This window comes from Python bivittatus, unplaced genomic scaffold (assembly GCF_059951505.1).
Source record: "Python bivittatus isolate LINGU-HERP-01145 unplaced genomic scaffold, Pbiv_v1 ctg000020_np1212, whole genome shotgun sequence".
NCBI classification, from domain to species: Eukaryota; Metazoa; Chordata; class Lepidosauria; order Squamata; family Pythonidae; genus Python; species Python bivittatus.
This window is the reverse complement of record NW_028277030.1, coordinates 34,087,641-34,107,750: the sequence shown is the minus strand read 5'-3', so window position 1 is coordinate 34,107,750 and position 20,110 is coordinate 34,087,641. Positions and strand designations below refer to the sequence as shown.

Here is a 20,110-nt window from a genome sequence, read left to right as displayed (position 1 = left end):
TTATTTATTTTAGCCAAATGTGGTGGTACACTGACAAATATGGCTGGTGTGATCCTGAGCCCAGGTTTCCCAGGAAATTATCCTAGTAATCTAGGCTGCACATGGAAGATATTGTTGCCTATTGGATATGGTAAGATTCCTGATGCAAGGACAATAAAAAGTTCTTTTTATTTATGCACTGGAACCTGAGTTCCAAAGTCATGCTTATTTTTTTTTTAATTCCATACACTAGCCTGACACATGTATAAAAAAATGAATAAATAAATCTAGTAAGAGTAATTATATTAAAATCTCTTTTTGATGTGCTGCCTTATTCAATGAACATTTGAATAGTTAAATGTTAGTTGAAATGTTAAATAACATTTAACATTTCAGTTAGTTGAAATGTTAAATAACAATTGTAGACCTCACCTTTTTCTCCTGTTCTTGATCCATTACTGCTGATGCAGGCTTCCTCTACTCTTGATTCTCCAGCTGCTTTCCCTGGTATGGGTGTCTTAAATACAGTTCCCAATATTAGGTGCAAAGAAGAACTGGCACAGGCTCCACTTGGTAATATCTTTGGGAACATTATTTATGCAATTACTCGGCCTTATTCTGAGTCGTTTTAATTGACATGAAGGCATAAAATAAAACAATACCTAATTCAATTAGGTGTGTCCTTTCCCAGTCCTCTAAAAAGACTCCAGGTCACTTACATGCATTTCTTTCCTTTTTCTTTCAGTGTGTCTACAGAAAGTTTTTGCATTATTCATGAAGGGTACATAATAATGCCATATTTTAATATCATAAGCTAGACTGAAAGTCCTAAGCTGTTTCAATCAAAATAATATCATGAAGAGCTTGAACTTGTTTAAACTTTTGTGAATTCATTAGCAAATGTGGTTATTTATCTTGGAATAAATAATAATGAGAAGAATAAGAATAAGAATAAGAATAGTGAGATGGCTATGGGTATATGTTCCACAAATGAAGAAAAAATGCCTAAAATAAAATAGAAACTATATATTTTTTACAGGTGCTAGATTGTGAGATGTAGCTAATTAGTTGCTCATTTAGGTCAATATTCATTTACTTTTCTATACTAACAGCTTTCTTTCATTATATGGATTTATGTAATGTAATATACTAAGAAAAGATAATATTTTACAGTAAAGAAATTAGTTAAGTTAATCAGTTTGGCTGAAATAAATCTTATTATGATACTATGTTCTTAATCATGAATTTTGTGTAATTGTGATGTCTTGTTGTAGTTTAGAAATCTGTAGTTTTGACACTAATTATCTCCTGAATAATCAAAAGATTACTTGGTATAGTTACAAAAATATTCTACGTTGCAAGATGAATTTCTGTTGCTCTGTATTCCAAAATTATTTTCCTTTTGATAATAAGGTAGGTTCCAACTTACAAAAGACACGGATTCTAATATATTTTTTATGAATGCTACATAGCTCAGTTCATAAAACAGAGATTATCCAGTTCTCCTTTGTTTCTGTGCCACTTGAAAATTTACGCCTTCCCTTTGGGGACCTTCCAGAATATTATGAAATATGGTACAGTGGGCCAAAGAGAATTCAAGGTCTCTCCATCAACTGCTTACAGAAGTCTTTGGTTCATGCAGCTATGTAATCTCTGGTCACCTTTTTTTACAAAAAACATTATTATTATGGAGTCCTTGGTGTTCTTTGAGCTTAGTTGTTTGATTGCAGACGTTTTATTACCTGACTAGGTAGCATCATCAGTGCACTGATGAAGTTATGTAGTCGGGTAATTAGGCATCTGCAATCAAACAACCAAGCTCAGAGAGCACCAAGGACTCCACAGTTCAACCCTAAGCTACATACATTCTCTTCTATTGGTACTGTATAATTATTTTTTAAAATGTTATATTGATTATGGATATAGATTTAGGAAGGAGGGCAACTTCCCCACACTCCTTCTTTCCTGAGCAACCTTAGATCTTTTTGAATAGAATACCTTATGACATGGGAGGTATTTACATGGAAAAGGGATTTCCAAAAATTGGTCAGAATGTAGAATCCAGAAATGTGCAACTCCCCCCCCCAAATTTTTTTTTTTTCAAAAGTCAAATGAGTGCAGCATGTTGAGGCTGAGACATAACTGCAGTTTAGGGAATATATATATTGATTGTAATTTCCCAATCTGCAGAATCTTCCGCAGCCCACCCATATTGCCTATCTTCTCTAAAAAGATGGAAGCAACATCACACCCCTGATTCATTAGGCAGAAAAGTCTACCCTGGATACATAATATTTCTGTTATTGTAGAATCTGAAATGTCAGGTGTAATTTATGTGCATTAAAGATGAGTCTTATAACATGGCTATTCCTAGGTGTAAAACTTAATAGACATCCTGCTGAGATTATATCTTGCTAAATTCAACTTCTTTAAATATAATATAATATCACTATTTTAGCAACCCAGCTTTGCTTACATTCTATAAAAGAAATACATTCTGTTTTCTGTACTGTTATTGTTATGGGCCGAATAGTGCTCCCACATGTGTTTCTTTTAATCAGAATATATGAATCTAGTATAATTTTAGTCAACTTGGAGAGAAAAAAATTGTTATAGTATTGAAATAACGAATAATAAATTTTAAAAAGTTTGTAGAAAGGGGGATGATAACTGTAAGGTATATAATCCTTCATTTATGCTAATCATAGAGTCATATGCTAACTGACTCTTGATAACCTCTGCTTTCTCTGTAATATGGATCTAATAATATTAATATTATTAATAATATTAACCTATTATTAAGATTTTAGGTTTATTAAAGCAAATATGTGAATTAGGAAACAAACAGTAAAGAAATATTATTCATAAATAGTTAATATTGAATCTACCTCTACTTATATTATTTTTTACTTTAACTGACTAAGTTTCTTGTTAACTAGGGATACAAACTGGAATATAAAAATCTAGATTGGGTAATGGGGTTTGCTTACCTAGTTGCTGCTGCTTAATTAAAAAAAAATACAATATACTAAACTTTCATTTATTTTATTATTTTTGCTGTCTAGGGGCACATATACAATTTCTGAACTTTTCCACTGAAGCTAATCATGACTTCCTTGAAATTCAGAATGGGCCTTATCACACCAGTTCTATGATTGGCCAGTTCAGTGGTACAGATCTCCCACCATCTTTATTAAGTACCACACATGAAACTCTCATCCACTTTTATAGTGATCACTCAGAAAATAGACATGGATTTAAATTTGCATATCAAGGTAAGCAATGAATGACATAAACAGATACAGTAATTGAAGGAATGCCTTCTCCTGACAAGATTTTTTCATTCCATCTTTTTAAAAAAAACGCTGGAATGTATATGCATTTTTATTTTTTTCTTGTGCTTGCTGGTTTTTATTTGAATTTTTTTTAAATTTGGCTTTTAAATGTTATTTGTTCTGAGAGTTTTTTCCCATCCCTGAAAAACAACAGTCTGACTTTCTAAATAAATTAAGATAACTTATTGTTCAAAAAAGCCGTTCAAATATGTTGTCAATATTATGTTAGTTATTATATTTTTCAGTAGTTTCAGTTCTGGAAATATATGAGTTGGTTCTTTTGATTGTATAAATAAGGACCATTAACTGCAGAGGTAATTTACAGGGCAATCTATACATATTTTCTCACAATTTTATCAGACATAATTCTGGAGTAAGGAATTATAGATTTTCAGGCTATAGCTAATGTTTCTATGAATGTCGTACTTTTCAAAGGATGAGGGTATGGGGGAAAATGTATGAAAATAAAGGTAATAAATATTAATGAAATCAAGTCAACAATCCAAAGTTTTATCTAGTTTTTGAGGTATTCACAAACTTCTCCATTCAACCCTTTGCATATGTAAATGGGACAATTAATGGAATGATCAGTCAGCATGCTAATGCTCCTCTGGAGGCATGGAATATGTAGATCAGGATAATCATTTACTATAGTATACTGTAGGGACCTTGTACTAGCCATTTTAGGGTGGATTGCTTTCAAGTGGAACGCATCGTGACTTGAGAGGACTTTGTGAGGATTTTGATTGGGAATTGCACTGGTTATCAAGTAGGAAATGGCTGTGAATTGTGGACAGTGGTTCTGCTTACGTTTCCACAGGTGAGAGCAGGCAGGGGGGCTTTGGATCATTGAGATTGTGAATATCTGGTTGCCTAACTAGCAGTGAGAAGGGACTGGGTGAAGGCATTATGTGATGGTATATGGGAGTCAGGGGGTCCCTGGTTAGCTGGAGGTGCTGAAAGCTCTGCAGAAGTGCCTCTGGTCTTAAGAGGCCCTTGGTTGCTTGATTGTTAGTTGTGTGAGTAAGATGGGGGTATGAGCCTGGGCATGGACCAATGTGGGCAGGGGAGGGGAGAAGCCTCTGGAGGGAAGAGGGTGGGCTACAATATCTCAGTAGTGACAGATAGGGGGAGATATGATGAGAGACAGGGAGCAGGCCACTCTCAGAGACCACACCACAGGTATATTGTTCCTGTTACACAGGAACAAGTCTCACTCCTGGGCCCTAGCTGGCAGATCTTCAAGGCCCTGGGCTGTCAGCTGCTGCTGCTGAATGCCAGGTCAGTCCATAATAAGGCTACTCTCATCCATGATTTGATTCTGGATGAGAAAGCTAACATGGCATCTGTTACCAAAACCTGACTATGGCCAGAGGGATGGGGGGTTCGCCTTTCTGAGATGTGCCCAGCTGGGTTTTGGGTGTAGCATTGCCCAAAATCCCAGGGTAGGGGTGGTGGTGCGGTGGTGATCATCCAAGAGACCTAGGAGGCATCCAGGGGCACTGCCCCACAGATTGCCAGATGTGAGATCCTATTTATTAAGTTGGGCTCTATGGATAAGTTGGGACCATTGCTGCTGTACCAGCCTCCCTGTTATACTGAGCTCCTGGACTCCATGGCCAGATTGGTGGTGGAGTTCCCTAGGCTTACGGTCTTGGAGGACTTCACTTCCCTAGGGGTGGGGTGTGAGCTACCTTGGAATTTCATGGACACCATGACAGCCATGGGCCTGTCCCAAGTTATCCAGGGCTGATGCATAATAATGATCATATGCCTGACTTGGTTTTTCTGTGGGAGCAGTGGCAAGGTGTTCTGAATTTGGGGGAGATATTGGTTTCTCCCCTGTCATGGTCAAATCACTCCCTGGTGAGTCTCCCATTCTCTGGCTTCACCCCCCTCTGCAGGGAGACTCGACCTATTAGATTGGTCCACCCCAGGTGACTGATAGACCCGATTGGGTTCCAGAGGGAGCTTGGGGTTGTTCTACAAAGTCTGCTATACAGTCTGGCTGAAGCCTTGGTGGCCACCTGGAATTGGAAGGCAGCTGAGGCTTTGGATCAGATCATGCCTGAGCAGCCTCTCTGTGCCCATGAAGCAGGTGAAAACGCAGCTAGAGCACCACTGGCAGACCACAAGGAGCGAACCCAACCAAACGCGAGCTAGAGCTGCTGTTAAAGCTTACCTTCTCGTGGTAAAGACAGCAAAATGTATTTATTTTTCTGCCTTTATTGCATCTGCAGAGAGCCACCCAGCAGCCCTATTTTGGTTCACCTGGACCCTCCTTGGGGAGAGTATTTCCAAGGTTTACCTATAGGGTTGCTGTGAGGAATATGTTAGGCATCTGATGGATAAGGTCACTTGGATTCACTCTGCATTGTACACTAGCCTTGAAGCAGGGCCAATGGAGGTTATAGGGGCTAAGTTCTGCAATGTTATCTGGGAAGAGATTACCTGTTACCTGTTAAGCCTGAGGAAGTGCACAGGGTACTTGTTGTTGTTAGTTCAGCCACATCTGTATTAGATACATGCTCTTCCTGGCTGGTCAAGGCTGTCTAGGAGGGGATGTGTGTTTGGGTCCAGGTGGTGGTTAATTCTTCTTTGAAGGAGGAGGTGGTTCTTCCAGCTATTAAAGAAGCAGTGGTGCACTCCCTGCTCATGGGACCATCACTCGACCCAACCAGTCTGGACAGTTTTTGTCCAGTTTCCAATCTTCCCTTTCTAAAGAAACAAATTATCTAGACCCTGAAAGGATTCAGGATTCAGGCCAGGGTATAGGATTGAGACAGCATTGATCATCTGGGATGACCTCTGGTGGGAAAGGGATGGGGGTAGTGCACCGATCCTAGCTCTTATTGACCTCTATGTAGCTTTTGATACCATCGATCATGGTATCCTTCTGAACCGCGTCTGGGAGTTGGGGGTGGGCGGCAACCTCTTTGTGTTGGTTCTCCTTCCTCCCTGGCCAGTTCCAGTCAGTGTTAATAGGAGGAGCCACAGTCTGCAGCCCCTATTTTGGGCTCAGTTCTTTCTCCCCTCCTGTTTAACATCTACATGAGGCCTCTGGGTAAGGTCATCTGGCAGTCTGGGATGAGGTATTGCCTATATGCTGATGATACCCAGCTTTATATCTCTACCCCAGGCTTCCTGAATGATGCTGTAGACATCCTGTCCCAGTGTCCGGAGGCTGTGGGGGCTTGGATGGGGCACAACAGGCTTTAGCTCAACCCAAGCAAGACTGAGTGGCTTTGGGTGTTTGGACCTTCTGGTGCTGGAAACTTTCCATTGTTGGTTGTGGATGAGGTGGCATTGCCTCAGAGAGAACCAGTGCACAATTTAAGGGTCCTCCTGGACTCACAGCTTCTGCTTGAAGAGCAGGTGGCAGCCATGGCTAGGAGGCCTTTGCACACCTTCAGGTTGTGTTCCAGTTGTGCCCATTCCTGGACCAGGAGGCCGTGCTCACTGTCACTCATGTCCTCATAACCTCCTGACCCTCCCAACCATTGCAATGCACTCTACATGGGGCTGTCCTTGAAAAGCATTTGGAAGCTTCAACTGGTGCAGAATGTGGCAGCACGGGTAGTAAATGGTGCCAATTATTCAGTGCATGTAACATCTCTACTCTGTGAGCTGCATTGGTTGCCCGTGTGCTTCTGGGTGCAATTCAAAGTACTGGTTGTCACCTTTCAAGCCCTTCATGGCTTGGGACAAGGTTACTTGAGGGACTGTCTCTCCCTGGTTGTTTCTACCCATCTGATCTGGTCAGGCAGGATGGGCATGCTTTGGGTCCCCTCGGCTAAGGAATGCTGGTTGGCAGGGCCTAGAAGACTTCTGCCATAGTGCCCACCTTGGAAATTCTCCCTCTGGAGATCAGGATGGCCCTGACCTTGCTGGCTTTTCATAAGTCCTTAAAGACCTCGCTCTGTGTCTGGCCCAGGGCCCCAGGTGTGTGCAGGGACCCGTTTCATGGTTAATTTAGTCATTATGAGGGGTGCTTTATTCTTGGCTGCTATGTGTTTTACTGTTTGTATTATTTTAATGTTTTTTTCTTTTAAATTTTGTTCACTGCCCAGAGCCACTTGGTGAGATGGGTGGCCATGCAAATGAAATTAAATTAAATTATGCACACACATACTTCCAGTCTACCCTTCTGAAAAGGCAGAAGACAAAAGTGAGACAATCTCTCTGTCTTTCTCCCCTCCAAATTCTTCCCTCTAACTCCTATCCTCAAAAGAGCTTTAATGCTAATTTTATTTTAATACTAAAACTCAGTTAAAGCAGCCAGATCACTTCACCCAAGTCAGTAGCAGCAGGTACATGATCACTCCTTGCTGTTTTATTAGTAGGCTAGAAAATGTGTTGAAAAAAAAAATCACAAAACTCAGGACAAAAGTCCAGTGTAATCTCTCATAATGATTGAGTTACGACCTCAAAACAAAATTCTTGAAAAACATTCAAATTGGCCTCACACTTTTCATTTTAAGATATCAGCTCATAGCATTGCTCACATGGATAGCCGCCACTGTTAAACACCTCTGCATGTATATGAAAACATAACTGGTAACACAGCAACCACATTTAATTTCACTGATTTATGCATAAAGAGACCTTCCTTTATTAGTATTTGTGATTTGACACTGCTGTATCAGGACAACGATCCAAATATCCAGCATCTTGCTTCCCTTAGGTGCTTCTAGGAAATCCACAAACACAGTGTGGCCCAGGATTGTCTCCCAGCATTTGGTGTCATATTGCTTTTGAATCAGGAGCTTCCCTGGAGCCATTGTTATTAGATGTCAACTAAGCTGGTGATAATCACATTTGGGCAGACCCAGCACACAGTCTGAGAATGACTGAACTAGAATAACATAGAATTTGATGATCCTTTATTGCCAGGCATACCAACAGGGGTTGTCAATAAATACCTATTGGAGAGCTTTCATGATGGGACATCAACAGAATTAGCAGTCATGTGATAAGTGCTTCACTCTGGCACTTTAAGGAATGCAGCAAAACCTAGAAAAAGGCTTTGGTTCAATATGTGAATGGTTTGTATTGTACTGCAAGCCTATATAACATTTGATTTGTAAGTTGAACGGTGAGTCATCAAGCTCTGATCGTAATTTATACTGTACATTACAGGCCTAATTAACAAGTCATAATGCTATCCATAAAACATGCCACTTTTTTTTTGTTACTACTCTGACTTATAAGACGTATCATTCCAGTGATTTATATTCCAAATCTTCAATTTATATATCTTTATAGGGATCAAAACTGTGGTTGTATGTCTGATACGTCTGTACTCACAGCTTCGCTAGATAAAAATCTGAATGTATGTGGAATGATAACATTAAGCTAAATATTGAAACAGAGGCTTATTGTTCTAAAATACGAACAGTCACTGGGAGGATGGCTGCAAGTGAAAGCCCACTCTGAACTTGTAAACGCAGTTCTGAACCCCATGAACAAAAATTTATCCCTGATGATTGGCAGGCCTGGCAGGAATATGGCAGTAGGAGCAGGCCAGCCTAAGCAACCATGCTCTCCTCTCCTCAGGGATTATGAATATTTGAAGGAAACACCCACAGTCATAAATTCAGTCATGTGTTTGCATGTTGCTTGTAGAAGTTTTACTTCAGGCTCACTAATTCTGCTTCTACTTATTGGACAAATATTATAGATAAGAAAATATATGATCAAAACTGCAAATCATTAGGCTATTTTTAAATGAGTTTAATATTGTGTATGAATCTATCCTGAAGTTTGGAGGCAAATGATTGGTATGTTAACTTCATTATTGCTATACTGCTGTTACCCTTCAAGCCTTTTTTTAAAAAAACATCCTCTCTCACCCCTATGAGTGGCATGTGTCTTCCTCAATCTCGGGTCCTCTACCAGAGGTCTGGAAGTTTGAGGGTTCTGTGCAGTATCTGAGCTGTTCCTAGCCCTGCACTCTTCTGGACAGAGAGCTCTGATGTTGTTCCTGGGATCTGTTGGAGTCAGTCTCCTAGCTAAGGAGTCACAGCCCCGAGTACTCCTACCACCACTGGGATCACTTTGGCCTTTACTTTCCACATCCTCTCTAGTTCCTCCTTCAGGCCCTGGTACTTCTCCAGCTTCTCATACTCCTTCTTCCTGATATTGCTGTCTCTTGGCACCACTACATCTATCACCACTGCTGTCTTCTGGTCCTTGCCTACTACCACAATGTCAGGTTGATTGGTTACTACCTGCCTGTCCATCTGGATCTGGAAGTCCCACAGGATCTTAGCCCTGTTACTCTCCACAACCTTCTGTGGAATCTCCCATCTGGACTTGGGGGGGTCTAGCTGTGCAGATGTTCTGTACACAATGCCAGCTACTTGGTTGTGTTGTTCAATATATGTTGTTCCTGCCTGCATCTTACACCCTGCCACTATGTGTTGCACTGTCTCTGAGGCCTCTCTGCACAATCTGTACCTTGGGTCCTGTCTAGTGTGGTAGACCCCCTGCTTCTATGGAGCTTAGTGCCTGTTCTTGTGCTGCTATGATCCATGCCTCAGTGCTGTCTTTTAGTCCAGCCCTTTCCAGCCACTGATAGGATTTCCCAGAGTCAGCTACCTCAGCTATCTGTTGATGGTACATCCCAGGCAGGGTCTTGTCTTGCCATGGCACTTCCTCTGCTTGAACTTCCTCCCATGACTGCTGCTGCCTCAGGCATTCTCTTAGCAGCTCATCTTTGGGTGCCATCTTACTGATGTACTCCTGGATGCTCTGGGTTTCATCCAGGACAGTGGCTTGGACACTCACCAGACTCCACCCACCCTCTTTCCGGCTGGTGTATAGTCTCTGGATGTTGGACTTGGGGTGGAAACCTCTGTACATTGTGAGGAGCTTCCAGGTGTTCACATCAACAACCTCCATGTCCTCCTTTGGCCAATTCACTATACCAGCAGGGTACCTGATGACTGGCAGGGTGTATGTGTTGATGGCATGGATCTTGTTCTTCCCACTGAGCTGGCTCTTCAGGACCTGTCTTATCCTTTAGTGATAGTTGGATGTTGCTGTCTTCCTTGCCTCCTCATCGTGGTTCCCATGTGACTGTGGGATACCAAGATACTTGTAGTTGGTCTGTATGTCTGCTATGTGGCCCGCTAGTAGTTCCACCCATCAGTCTTAACTACCTTCCCTCTCTTTACTACCATCTGGCCACACGTCTTCAGTCCCAATGACATCCCAGTGTCCTCACTGTAGATCCATGTCAGGTGAATCAGCAAGTCAGTGTTTCATTTACTCTAGCACACAGCTTGATGTCTTCCATGTAGAGGAGGTGGCTGATGGTAGTTGCACTCTTGAACTTATATCCGTATCTGTATGTATGTATGTATGTATGTGTATGAAATGAAGTCCTTAATTGGAAGAAAGTTGCCTGCCTGTATTAATTAGTTTAACATAAATATTTAGCAAATTGTAGAAGATTTATCAATTTGTTTTATGATGTTTAAAATTTTATGGAGAAGAAAACATTTCATTTTGTTTTCTATTTTCCAGCTTATGAATTACAGAATTGTCCAGATCCTCCTCCTTTTTATAATGGATATATAATCAATTCAGATTACAGTGTGGGCCAGTCTATCTCTTTTGAATGCTATCCTGGATATGTATTGATTGGTCACTCTGTTCTCACTTGCCATCATGGGATCAACAGGAACTGGAACTATCCTTTTCCAAAGTGTGAAGGTAACTTTTGTTCATGTTAAGATTGTTTAAATTCTAAGATTTTCTTATTGTTAATGTGTTCAAGAAGAAAGAAAAAGAAGAAAAGTAAAAAATAAAGTTGATATATCACAATCATGATCTGTTACAACCTTCATACCAGTTTCATTTGTAATCAGAATTGACAAGGAAATATATTTCTCTTCAAAACTGGGAAATAGCTGGTATAAGTCATACAGCATTCTGTCATGTCTCATGATAAATCACTACCCTTTCTTTCCCTGCACTCACATATATACCTGTCACTTGCCACCCACATCTGTGCCTCTTGGAAATGTAGTTTTTCCTGGCCTGTGATGCTCATAAAACAACCAGAAGACACTTATAATCTTTGCAAGTTACATTTCCTAGAGCTACAAGTATCACTGCCATAGGCATGTTCCTGATGCTAGAGGAAAACAGAGAATGAAATCAGCAGAAGAATGGATTGAAGAAAGAGTACTTGATTTTAAGGCTTTTTGAAGGGTAGGAAGCATTTTTGGATGTGGATTTGGCAAGGAGGGAAGAATGAGTTTGGATTTTTAAAAATTATGAGTGATAACTTTTGTCTTTGTAGTGAAAACTGTTGTAAGCGGAAGAATTTGTTTGTCTTACCTGTCTATCATTGTATTAAATGTGGTACATAACTGCAATTCTTTTATTTCCTGAATGCCAGATTAATTCATCACATTTCTATCTTTTAAATCGGGGAGAGGGGACATTGGTTTGGAGGTATGAGAATAGGATAATAGGTATTTAAGCTCTACTGTTTTCTCAGGATATCTTTCCTTTAAGAGAGAAATAATAGAATGGGGGGAAGGAACAAAGGGACATTTATACCCCACCCCACCCCCACCCCAAAAAAACCTGGCTCAGGGAGAAAATATACATACAATAGTATTCAGTGCATACAGTGCCTATTTCTAAGTCAACAATATGATTTTACAAACACTTTCTCAATAAATACTGAATTCCAAATTTCAGCTGTTGGTAAAGGGAATTGCAGGAAAGATTCAGTTCCCTTCTCCCCTTCTCCATTAAACAGCTGATCTGCAGGATGTCAATAGTTTTCAAATAGCTTCATTGCACATGCTTCTTTGTTTAGAACTATCTTCAATTAATTGCTTGCAATGATTATTTAGATATCCATAGTTCATGTTAATTGGTTGGCTGTTTGGTTCATGCACCTGCATATGTAAATTTAAAAATCTAAACTATGCTAATGTTCCCTTATTTATATTTTAAAATGTAGCTTCTAACTCACGCCTCTTATATTTTAGTTGATGTGCTCAGAATTTCCTCAAATTACTTTGAAATCTCACACATTATACATAGTGGAATAGAGTTAATTATTATATGCCATGCTTAGAATTAAAATTATTTGTACTAAATGCTATAATTAAAATAACTTTTTAACATTCATAAATGAAAATCCTTGGGGAAAAAAGCAAACTATAAAAATGACCACTTTGTCATGCAAAAAAGCCAGATGGGAACCTTCAAACTAAACTGTATCATGCTTAGATATCTACTTAAAACTAAACATATGAAATGATTTTTTGTTGTTGTTGTTGCCACCTGGCAGTGTTAATTATTTGCAATTAAAAAGCAGAGTACTTCCTTCAGTAAACCAGTTTACTGTAAATAATGCATTTGCCAGGAGCGTATTTATTATAGAAGTTGGGAATACTGCCACACTGATCAATGAATGGCAAGATGCACATCTCAGATTTATTTAAAAAGAAACATGTATCTTACAGACTAAAATAATAAGTAGATACTACTCTAATGACGTTATGTAGCAACTGTGGCGTTATGTGGATCCTGACACATTTATCGTATTTGCTGAGATACGAAAAGCGGATGATGATTTTCAATACACTTCAAAGCATTCTGTTTGACTTGTAAAGTCCTACCCTGCCTAAGGCCAAGATATCTGAAGCAGCTGCAACAGCAGCTACTGCTATTTTATTTGATGCCAGCAGAGTGCAAGGAGAGACTAGGAAGTGGTGCAGTGATTTGTGCACTGCCAATAACGTCATTTATAACCAAAGATGCAGTCATTGACAGTGAATCGCAGAAGCTGCCACTGCTCTTCATTGCAATGGTGGGGTGGGGTGGGAGGAGCGTCACTTTCTTTGCTATATCATATGATTCGTGATTGATGTGAACAGTCTCTTATTCCTTTTCTGAGCTGTTCATACATTTGATGAGGTCCTTTCTCATAACTCGCACTTTTGCCAGTTAGAGAGATGGCCAGCAGGATCAAGGCATTCTTTATTACTGCCTGATTATGATATCCTGTCCTCAGAGTATCCACCTGATACTAGCACTGGGTGATTCACATCATTTTAATTCAAGTTCAGTTTCATATCTGATTACCCATGATTTTGTCCATTGCCTTTTGATACCAAGTGCTAAGCATATATGTATGTGCAACAGTATTATCATGCATACATTTAGAAAAGCAGTATTATTTGCCAGGCACAAGACTGTTTTTGGCCAAAAAAAGAGAGGTGACAATTATAAGTGCAGAGAACTGCAATACATTCAAAGAACTAGAAAAACTAGAGGATCAGAGTATTTTTAATCTGCAAATTGGTTGTAGGTGGTGGATTTGATCATTTGATAAGGATAGAATTTCTAAAATGGGGAGGGATGAGGAAACCAATACTTCATGGGCTGAATACAGGCAACCCTGGTTGGCTTCCAGCCTCCCTTCGACCTACCTTATAGTACTTAGCTTAGTAAAAGCTAATTGCTCTGGGGACATAAATTTGACAGAATTGCAATGTGAAAAAAAATAGTACGGCCTGTAGTGGGATTAAGTTTTCATTTCCAACATCTTTATGATCCTTTTCAGCATTTTCCTCAGTATGGGAGGTAACAATTAAGAAAAAGATAGATAGATAGATAGATAGATAGATAGATAGATAGATAGATAGATAGATAGATAGATAGATAGATAGATAGATAGATAGAATTTCTGTCAAAGCATGTATATATTTTATTTGTGTGAATGACTGTGTGCATGTTACCTCTATGTGTTTAACAGTTCAGTACCAGAAAATGTAGCTCTTAAGGTAAAAAGAGATTTTCTGTGTCAACTTCAAAGCATCCCTACTCCATCATCCTGTCTTTTAATTGACCACTTGATCACTACTGAATTATTTTAAGATGCCAGTATAATATAGTTATGAACCAGATTATTCTGTTTAATTGCCTGTTATTATGAAAGATGATGTATTTTGTTACTCTCTCACTTTGGAGTGTGTGTGTGTGTGTGTGTGTGTATACACATACATATACACACATACACACAGAGAGAGATATACATACAGCTGGCTAGGATACACTGGTTTCTAAAAGACTAGACTGATATATGTTGTTATTCTTTCTTTTATCAGCCCCTTGTGGATATAATGTAACATCTCAAAATGGTACTGTATACTCACCAGGATTTCCAGATGAATACCCAAATTCAAAAGATTGTACTTGGCTTATAACTGTAGCCCAGGGTCATGGCATCTATATCAATTTCACCTTACTCCAAACAGAATTAGTGAATGACTACATTGCTGTATGGTATGTTAACAACTTATTACTGTAAAGCGTGATATTTGTTTGTGTATTTTTCCCATCTTTATGTGGCTAAATAGAAAAGTAAAAAATATGTGATGTGTAAGTGCAGGAATATGTTCCTGTACAGCTGATTTTGTTTATTAGCAAGCTTCTCATTCTGCTTAGTAAGCCTGTTTTTCAACACAGAAATTTCCAAAGCTGCTTATGAGAAACCTAGTTTTATCTATATCTTTTATGGTTAACATAAAAACAGATATCATAGGGATTCAAGGAATGATACTTTATTGTTGCAGGATATAGCAATAGAATCTTGAAAGGCTGTCCATGTTTCTCACTGTCACATCTTATACTAGACAAATCAAGGCAACTGTAATGATGTTGAGTTAAGTACTTGTTCCTTCCTTCCCCTTAATGGCTCTCTTACAACTTCCCTAAAATCAGTTCTACAGTTGTCACAATAATCTAAAATCAAATGTATTAAAAATAAGAAGAAAATAAATAACTTCCTTAACTTTAGGAAGTCATATGTAAAGCATTCAATGGCAAAGGAGTTAACAGTTCAGAGCTGTTTAGATCAGAGATGGAATCTTAAATCAATTCCCCATAACAAACTATCGAAGAGAATATAAACCTAGGAGAGATTCAAGGTCTGAAGGATCTGCTACTCAAAGAGCCCAGTATATAATAAATGCACAATAAGTAGCTTTGCACAGATAGAAGAAACTTCAGAGATAGCAGTTATCAGAAGCAATTTTAATACATCTTTGAAGTAAATCAAAGATCTAGTTGTAGATTTTTGAATAAAAATTGTCTATACCTTAGGGGGGGGGGAAAAACTGAGTTCCTGAAGCAAAGGATTTCTCTTTTCTTCCCTGGAGTTTTCCAGATTCCTGTAAAGTTGCAACCTTTAATCAGGGGCTTAGGATCAATTTTCCTGGTCCAAGTATGTCTCCTTCCTTCTTTAATTTAGAAGAAAGAGAATATCTGTAGCTCAGGGTTGAACTGTGGAGTCCTTGGTGCTCTCTGAGCTTGATTGTTTGCTTGCAGATGTTTCAGTACCCAACTAGGTAACATCATCAGTGCGTAAACTCAGAAAGCATCAAGGACTCCACACTTCTTTAATTTCTCCAGAGATAATGCTTCCATTCTTCTTAAAGAAAAAGGCTTTTCTAGCCTAAATAGGGAGGGATTAGGAGGAATCTTTTCTTGCTTATGTGAGGAAGGACATGTGTACTTCTTGCTTGGGAAGTAGCTGACAGGCTGAAGTACCACAAAGGCTAGGTTGGTTTCACAGCATAAGCATTTTTCTATAGATATTAATGTAAAGAAAGAGTTGAAACAATTTCAGGACAGAACTGTGGGAAAAAAATTGTACTATACGTTACTTTCATAGCTTTCCCTATTTTTTTTTAAAGGTTACACTTTTCACAGTTAAGGATTGTTCTTAAATGTATTGATAGATTTGAATACAAATGAATCACTATGCTACAATTGTTTAGATTATCCTCTCTTCCTGAAGATTTAAAGCTACTATCAATATACAATACTGTTAGTGTAAAACTTAATTACAGCCTTTTGCTGAAACTGTTTTCTTTTTCTTGGTCCTTGGTCCTAGGGATGGCCCAGACCAAAATTCACCTCAGCTGGGAGTGTTCAGTGGGAATACAGCTCTTGAAACTGCTTACAGCTCTAGCAATCAAGTCCTTCTCAAGTTTCACAGTGATTTCTCCACTGGTGGATTCTTTGTTCTCAATTTTCATGGTCAGTATTTTTTCTCTCATCTAACAAATCGTGTATGTGTGTGAGAGATAAGGAGAGTCAGGCAATATGGGGTGATTTAAAAGAATATTTTCTTCCTACTTCCTAACCAATACATTAGATTGGTTCAATTGGCATGATATTTTAATTTAATGAAAACCTCTAGAGTATCAACCTTTATTATCTGCAGCAAAAGGAGAGTTAAATATTTAACATGTGTTACTTGGCCTTGAATATTTTAACGGAAAGCCCTAAGCACTTAACCCAGGCCACCCACTCCTAAGTAAGTCCTAAGGACTTGGGGGTATTAATGAAATACATTGATATTCTAATTTCCTGTCAAAAAAGCTTGAACTGCTCAGACATGGGACATTTTCTCATTTGAAGCTATAGAACAACATCATTTCTGGTTATATAGTCAGAAAAAATATACCCATATGGTAGGAAGTGGTTTCTAAAGAGACTGCTTGTGTTATTTAAGATGCTTTTTATTCATTTTCATTTTGTCATAGTCTTATTTCTGAGAAAGGACACTAATTTTAAGGAAAGTAGATAGACTTCTGGCTATATTGGTAGGGCAAGAAAGTAATAAAGGAGAGTGTCATGACATGTATATCTCTATACATGCACACACATATTCGCAGTAAGAAATTAAAGTTAACAAAATATTTTCTTTTGATTTGTGCAAAGGTGTGCATATATGGACACAGTAATCCCAATATTTCACATGGGAATACAGACCCATATAGTCAGAAGCTTTAAATAACAGCTTTTTCACCTGATTTTTTTTTTCACTATGCCCATTTTGCTACAACTGTCATCTGGGTTTTAATATTCATACACCATCACACCTTTTCCTCAAAGATTCTTGGGCAGCATTCACCTTACAGTGAGGCTTCTCTTCAAACCAGTACTAATGCAATTTTGATTTGATTCTATAGCATATCAGCTTAAGAAGTGCCAGTCTCCTCCAGCAGTTCCACAAGCTGAATTGCTTGCAGAAGATGACGATTTTGAAATAGGTAACAATTGATGTCTGTGTCATTATATGTATATACTTATTCTCAATTCAAACTTCTATTTAACTGATATTATTAGTATATCTGAAATGTTCTTTTTACTTAAAGTTGTAGTCACTGGTAAAATGTCCTTAATGTTGGAATATGTGTAGCTTATTCCTATTCACCTAAGTGTACTTGGGTAGAAGTGCTCCAATTTTTTTTTAAAAAAGAATGCTTAATGTTTTAAGTATTAAATTTCTTAAAATGACAGTTAGTAAATCTATATTAATTGTCAATTGAAATCTTTATGTCTGTTGTATTTCAGTTTTTTTGGCACAGAGCAGTGTAGAAATACAAGTATTATATAATCAAAAGTGGCAATTACTGAAGCTACAGGTGTAGATATATAGATATATAGTATATATTTATGTTGTTTGATTATTTCTAATACAGCTATACTTACAAGATGGATAATCCTCTTATGGTGACATATTTTTCATTCAAAAAAAGTTACTCCCAATCTAGATCCCCTGATAGTGGGTCATATTGGCTAGGAAAAAATCTTACAATGGCAAAATTGTAAAGCACATACCAGATGCAAAGAAAATGTTATAAAAAAGCAAGGAATGTATATAGAATAAACTGTTTCACAAAACAAATGCATTTCAGCAGGAAAATTGTAATTAAAAAGCAGAAGCCTGTAGTTAGCAATCAGTCTAGCATGTTTACAAGGCAATCCTTTAGTTAAAGTCTATAAATTGAAGCCAGGTTAATGATGAAATTTTAAATGTATTTATAAGTCTTGTTGAAAAAGCTTTGTTGAAGTCAGAGAACCTTGCTCCTGGATAAACATATTTCAGATTTAACTGCAAGTTAATTATACTAAAATCCCATTGAACTCAACCTGAAAAGTTATATCATGTGACAGGGCAAATCTGAGCCCTATTTATTCCAGTAGAAACAAACTGAATAAGTTATTCTGAACTAGCTTCATGTTCAACCTTGTGTTAAACACATACAGTCCTTGTAACACCAACTTTTAATATGGATCTCTATAAAAATTGCAATAGAGTAAGGTATGGACCATCGATGTAACTATGATCCAGTTCCATGAGGACATATTTTATTAGCCTAAAGAATCTTCCTTAATCTGCCTTTTAAAACTGTTGAGGGTAAGGTGTCAAAACATGTAGTAGTTAAATGGTGTAAGCCGATCAAGAAGCCTAGCTGGCTTAAAATTACTGAACTGATTCGGTAACTCAGCTTTTAATGGATTCCTGTATATTCAATCTGAGTTTCCATATACAGAATGTATGAGCATTGTCTTGGTGAGTCCATAACCCAGTCCCCAAAGCTACTCAGAAAATATGCATATTGTAGCTTGTCCTCTACTCCCAGCATACTAGGACAACTGATAATTTTCTGTTAAACTAAGCAGGACTAAACCATGTAGTTATGGTTTAGTTAAACATAACTAAACCATGTAGTTATTATGTTCAGTTAAACATAATGACCCAGACCCTTTTCTGGAATTTGGTTGATCCTGCTTTAGCATGGTGTGCTGCATTTGACTTATTAGCCACTAAGAACATCTTCCTAAAAATTAGATTGAACAACATAAAATATAGTTAAATGAATTAATGGGTTTAATTTAATGTAAAGAAGATGCTTCAGAGCCTTGGATTAACTGCAACAAATGGCTTAATCACAGCAGGTACAGAATTGGCTCCTCTACTGTATAAAAGGGTAGGATAGTCACCAATATCCTCTTCTGGGCATTTGAGGACGCTTCAGATGTATGGGTATGATGCTTTCCTGTGCTTTGGAAAAGGACTCTTGATATTGTAAACTTGGCACCTGTTTAATGCTATGCCCATTGTTACTTCAGGTTAGCTGCTTTCTTTTTCCTTGCCTTTTGCAAAGGCCATGAACTTGGTTTTACAAATCTGTAGGAGGTGTTCCTCACAAAGAGAGCAAGATCCCTCATCATCCTCCTTAACCTCATTGGGGTCCATGATAGGACAAATACATCACCTAAATACAACTGAATTTTTGTGTGTTCATTCAATAACGTAGAAGGAGGATGTTCCATTGTGGCTAAATATACCATTGTAAGATAACACATAAATACTAAATAGTATTTAGTATAAGGATGAAGCTTTACTTTATTACTCTCTAATTGGTATCACTTCTGTCAGGAGTCAGTATACTAGCTAGTATTGATGTGTAATTTGTAGATGAGAGAAAGCAGATAGAAATCTGTTAAGTAGACCATAAGTTTCTCCCATAAATTGTCCTTAGTAATAGTCAAAAGTCTGCTTTTAAATATTGCAAATAGAGGCAATTTAGATACTGCTGTATATTTTTCTGTCAGATGTTATAGTACCAGGACTTGGTCCATTCTGGAGGAGCTGGCTCTAACTCCTGCAGTTTGACTGCAAGGATGTTCTACTCCATCCAGTCTAACAGCTTCTAGTACAAATGTCTTTGTACTTTAAAGACTGGATGATAACTAGCAAGTTCAACTTCGTTGCTCTTCTTAAAGATGGGAATAATGATCGGAAATCCCAAGACTTTAGGAATCTGAGTTGACCTAACCATGTAACTAAAAAGAGAGGCCAAACTTGGGGCTCACCAGTCTGACCTTGAGGGAATACCGTAATCTCCTGGTGTCTTTCCTACCCTACCTTCAGCAAATTATTTTATGTATTTCTGAAAATG

The 20,110-nt window shown here is 38.2% G+C and overlaps 1 protein-coding gene across 1 annotated transcript in view; it reads left to right on the top strand.

The window, feature by feature from the left end:
* CSMD1 (CUB and Sushi multiple domains 1) overlaps window positions 1-20,110 on the top strand; it is a 1,157,732-nt gene that overhangs the window by 1,020,453 nt on the left and 117,169 nt on the right. The window contains exons 40-45 of the mRNA XM_088136832.1: window positions 14-130; window positions 3,045-3,254; window positions 10,845-11,033; window positions 14,456-14,633; window positions 16,246-16,391; window positions 17,330-17,410. Coding sequence (XP_087992958.1) covers window positions 14-130; window positions 3,045-3,254; window positions 10,845-11,033; window positions 14,456-14,633; window positions 16,246-16,391; window positions 17,330-17,410 — 921 coding nt within the window. The remainder of the gene's footprint in view (window positions 1-13; window positions 131-3,044; window positions 3,255-10,844; window positions 11,034-14,455; window positions 14,634-16,245; window positions 16,392-17,329; window positions 17,411-20,110) is intronic.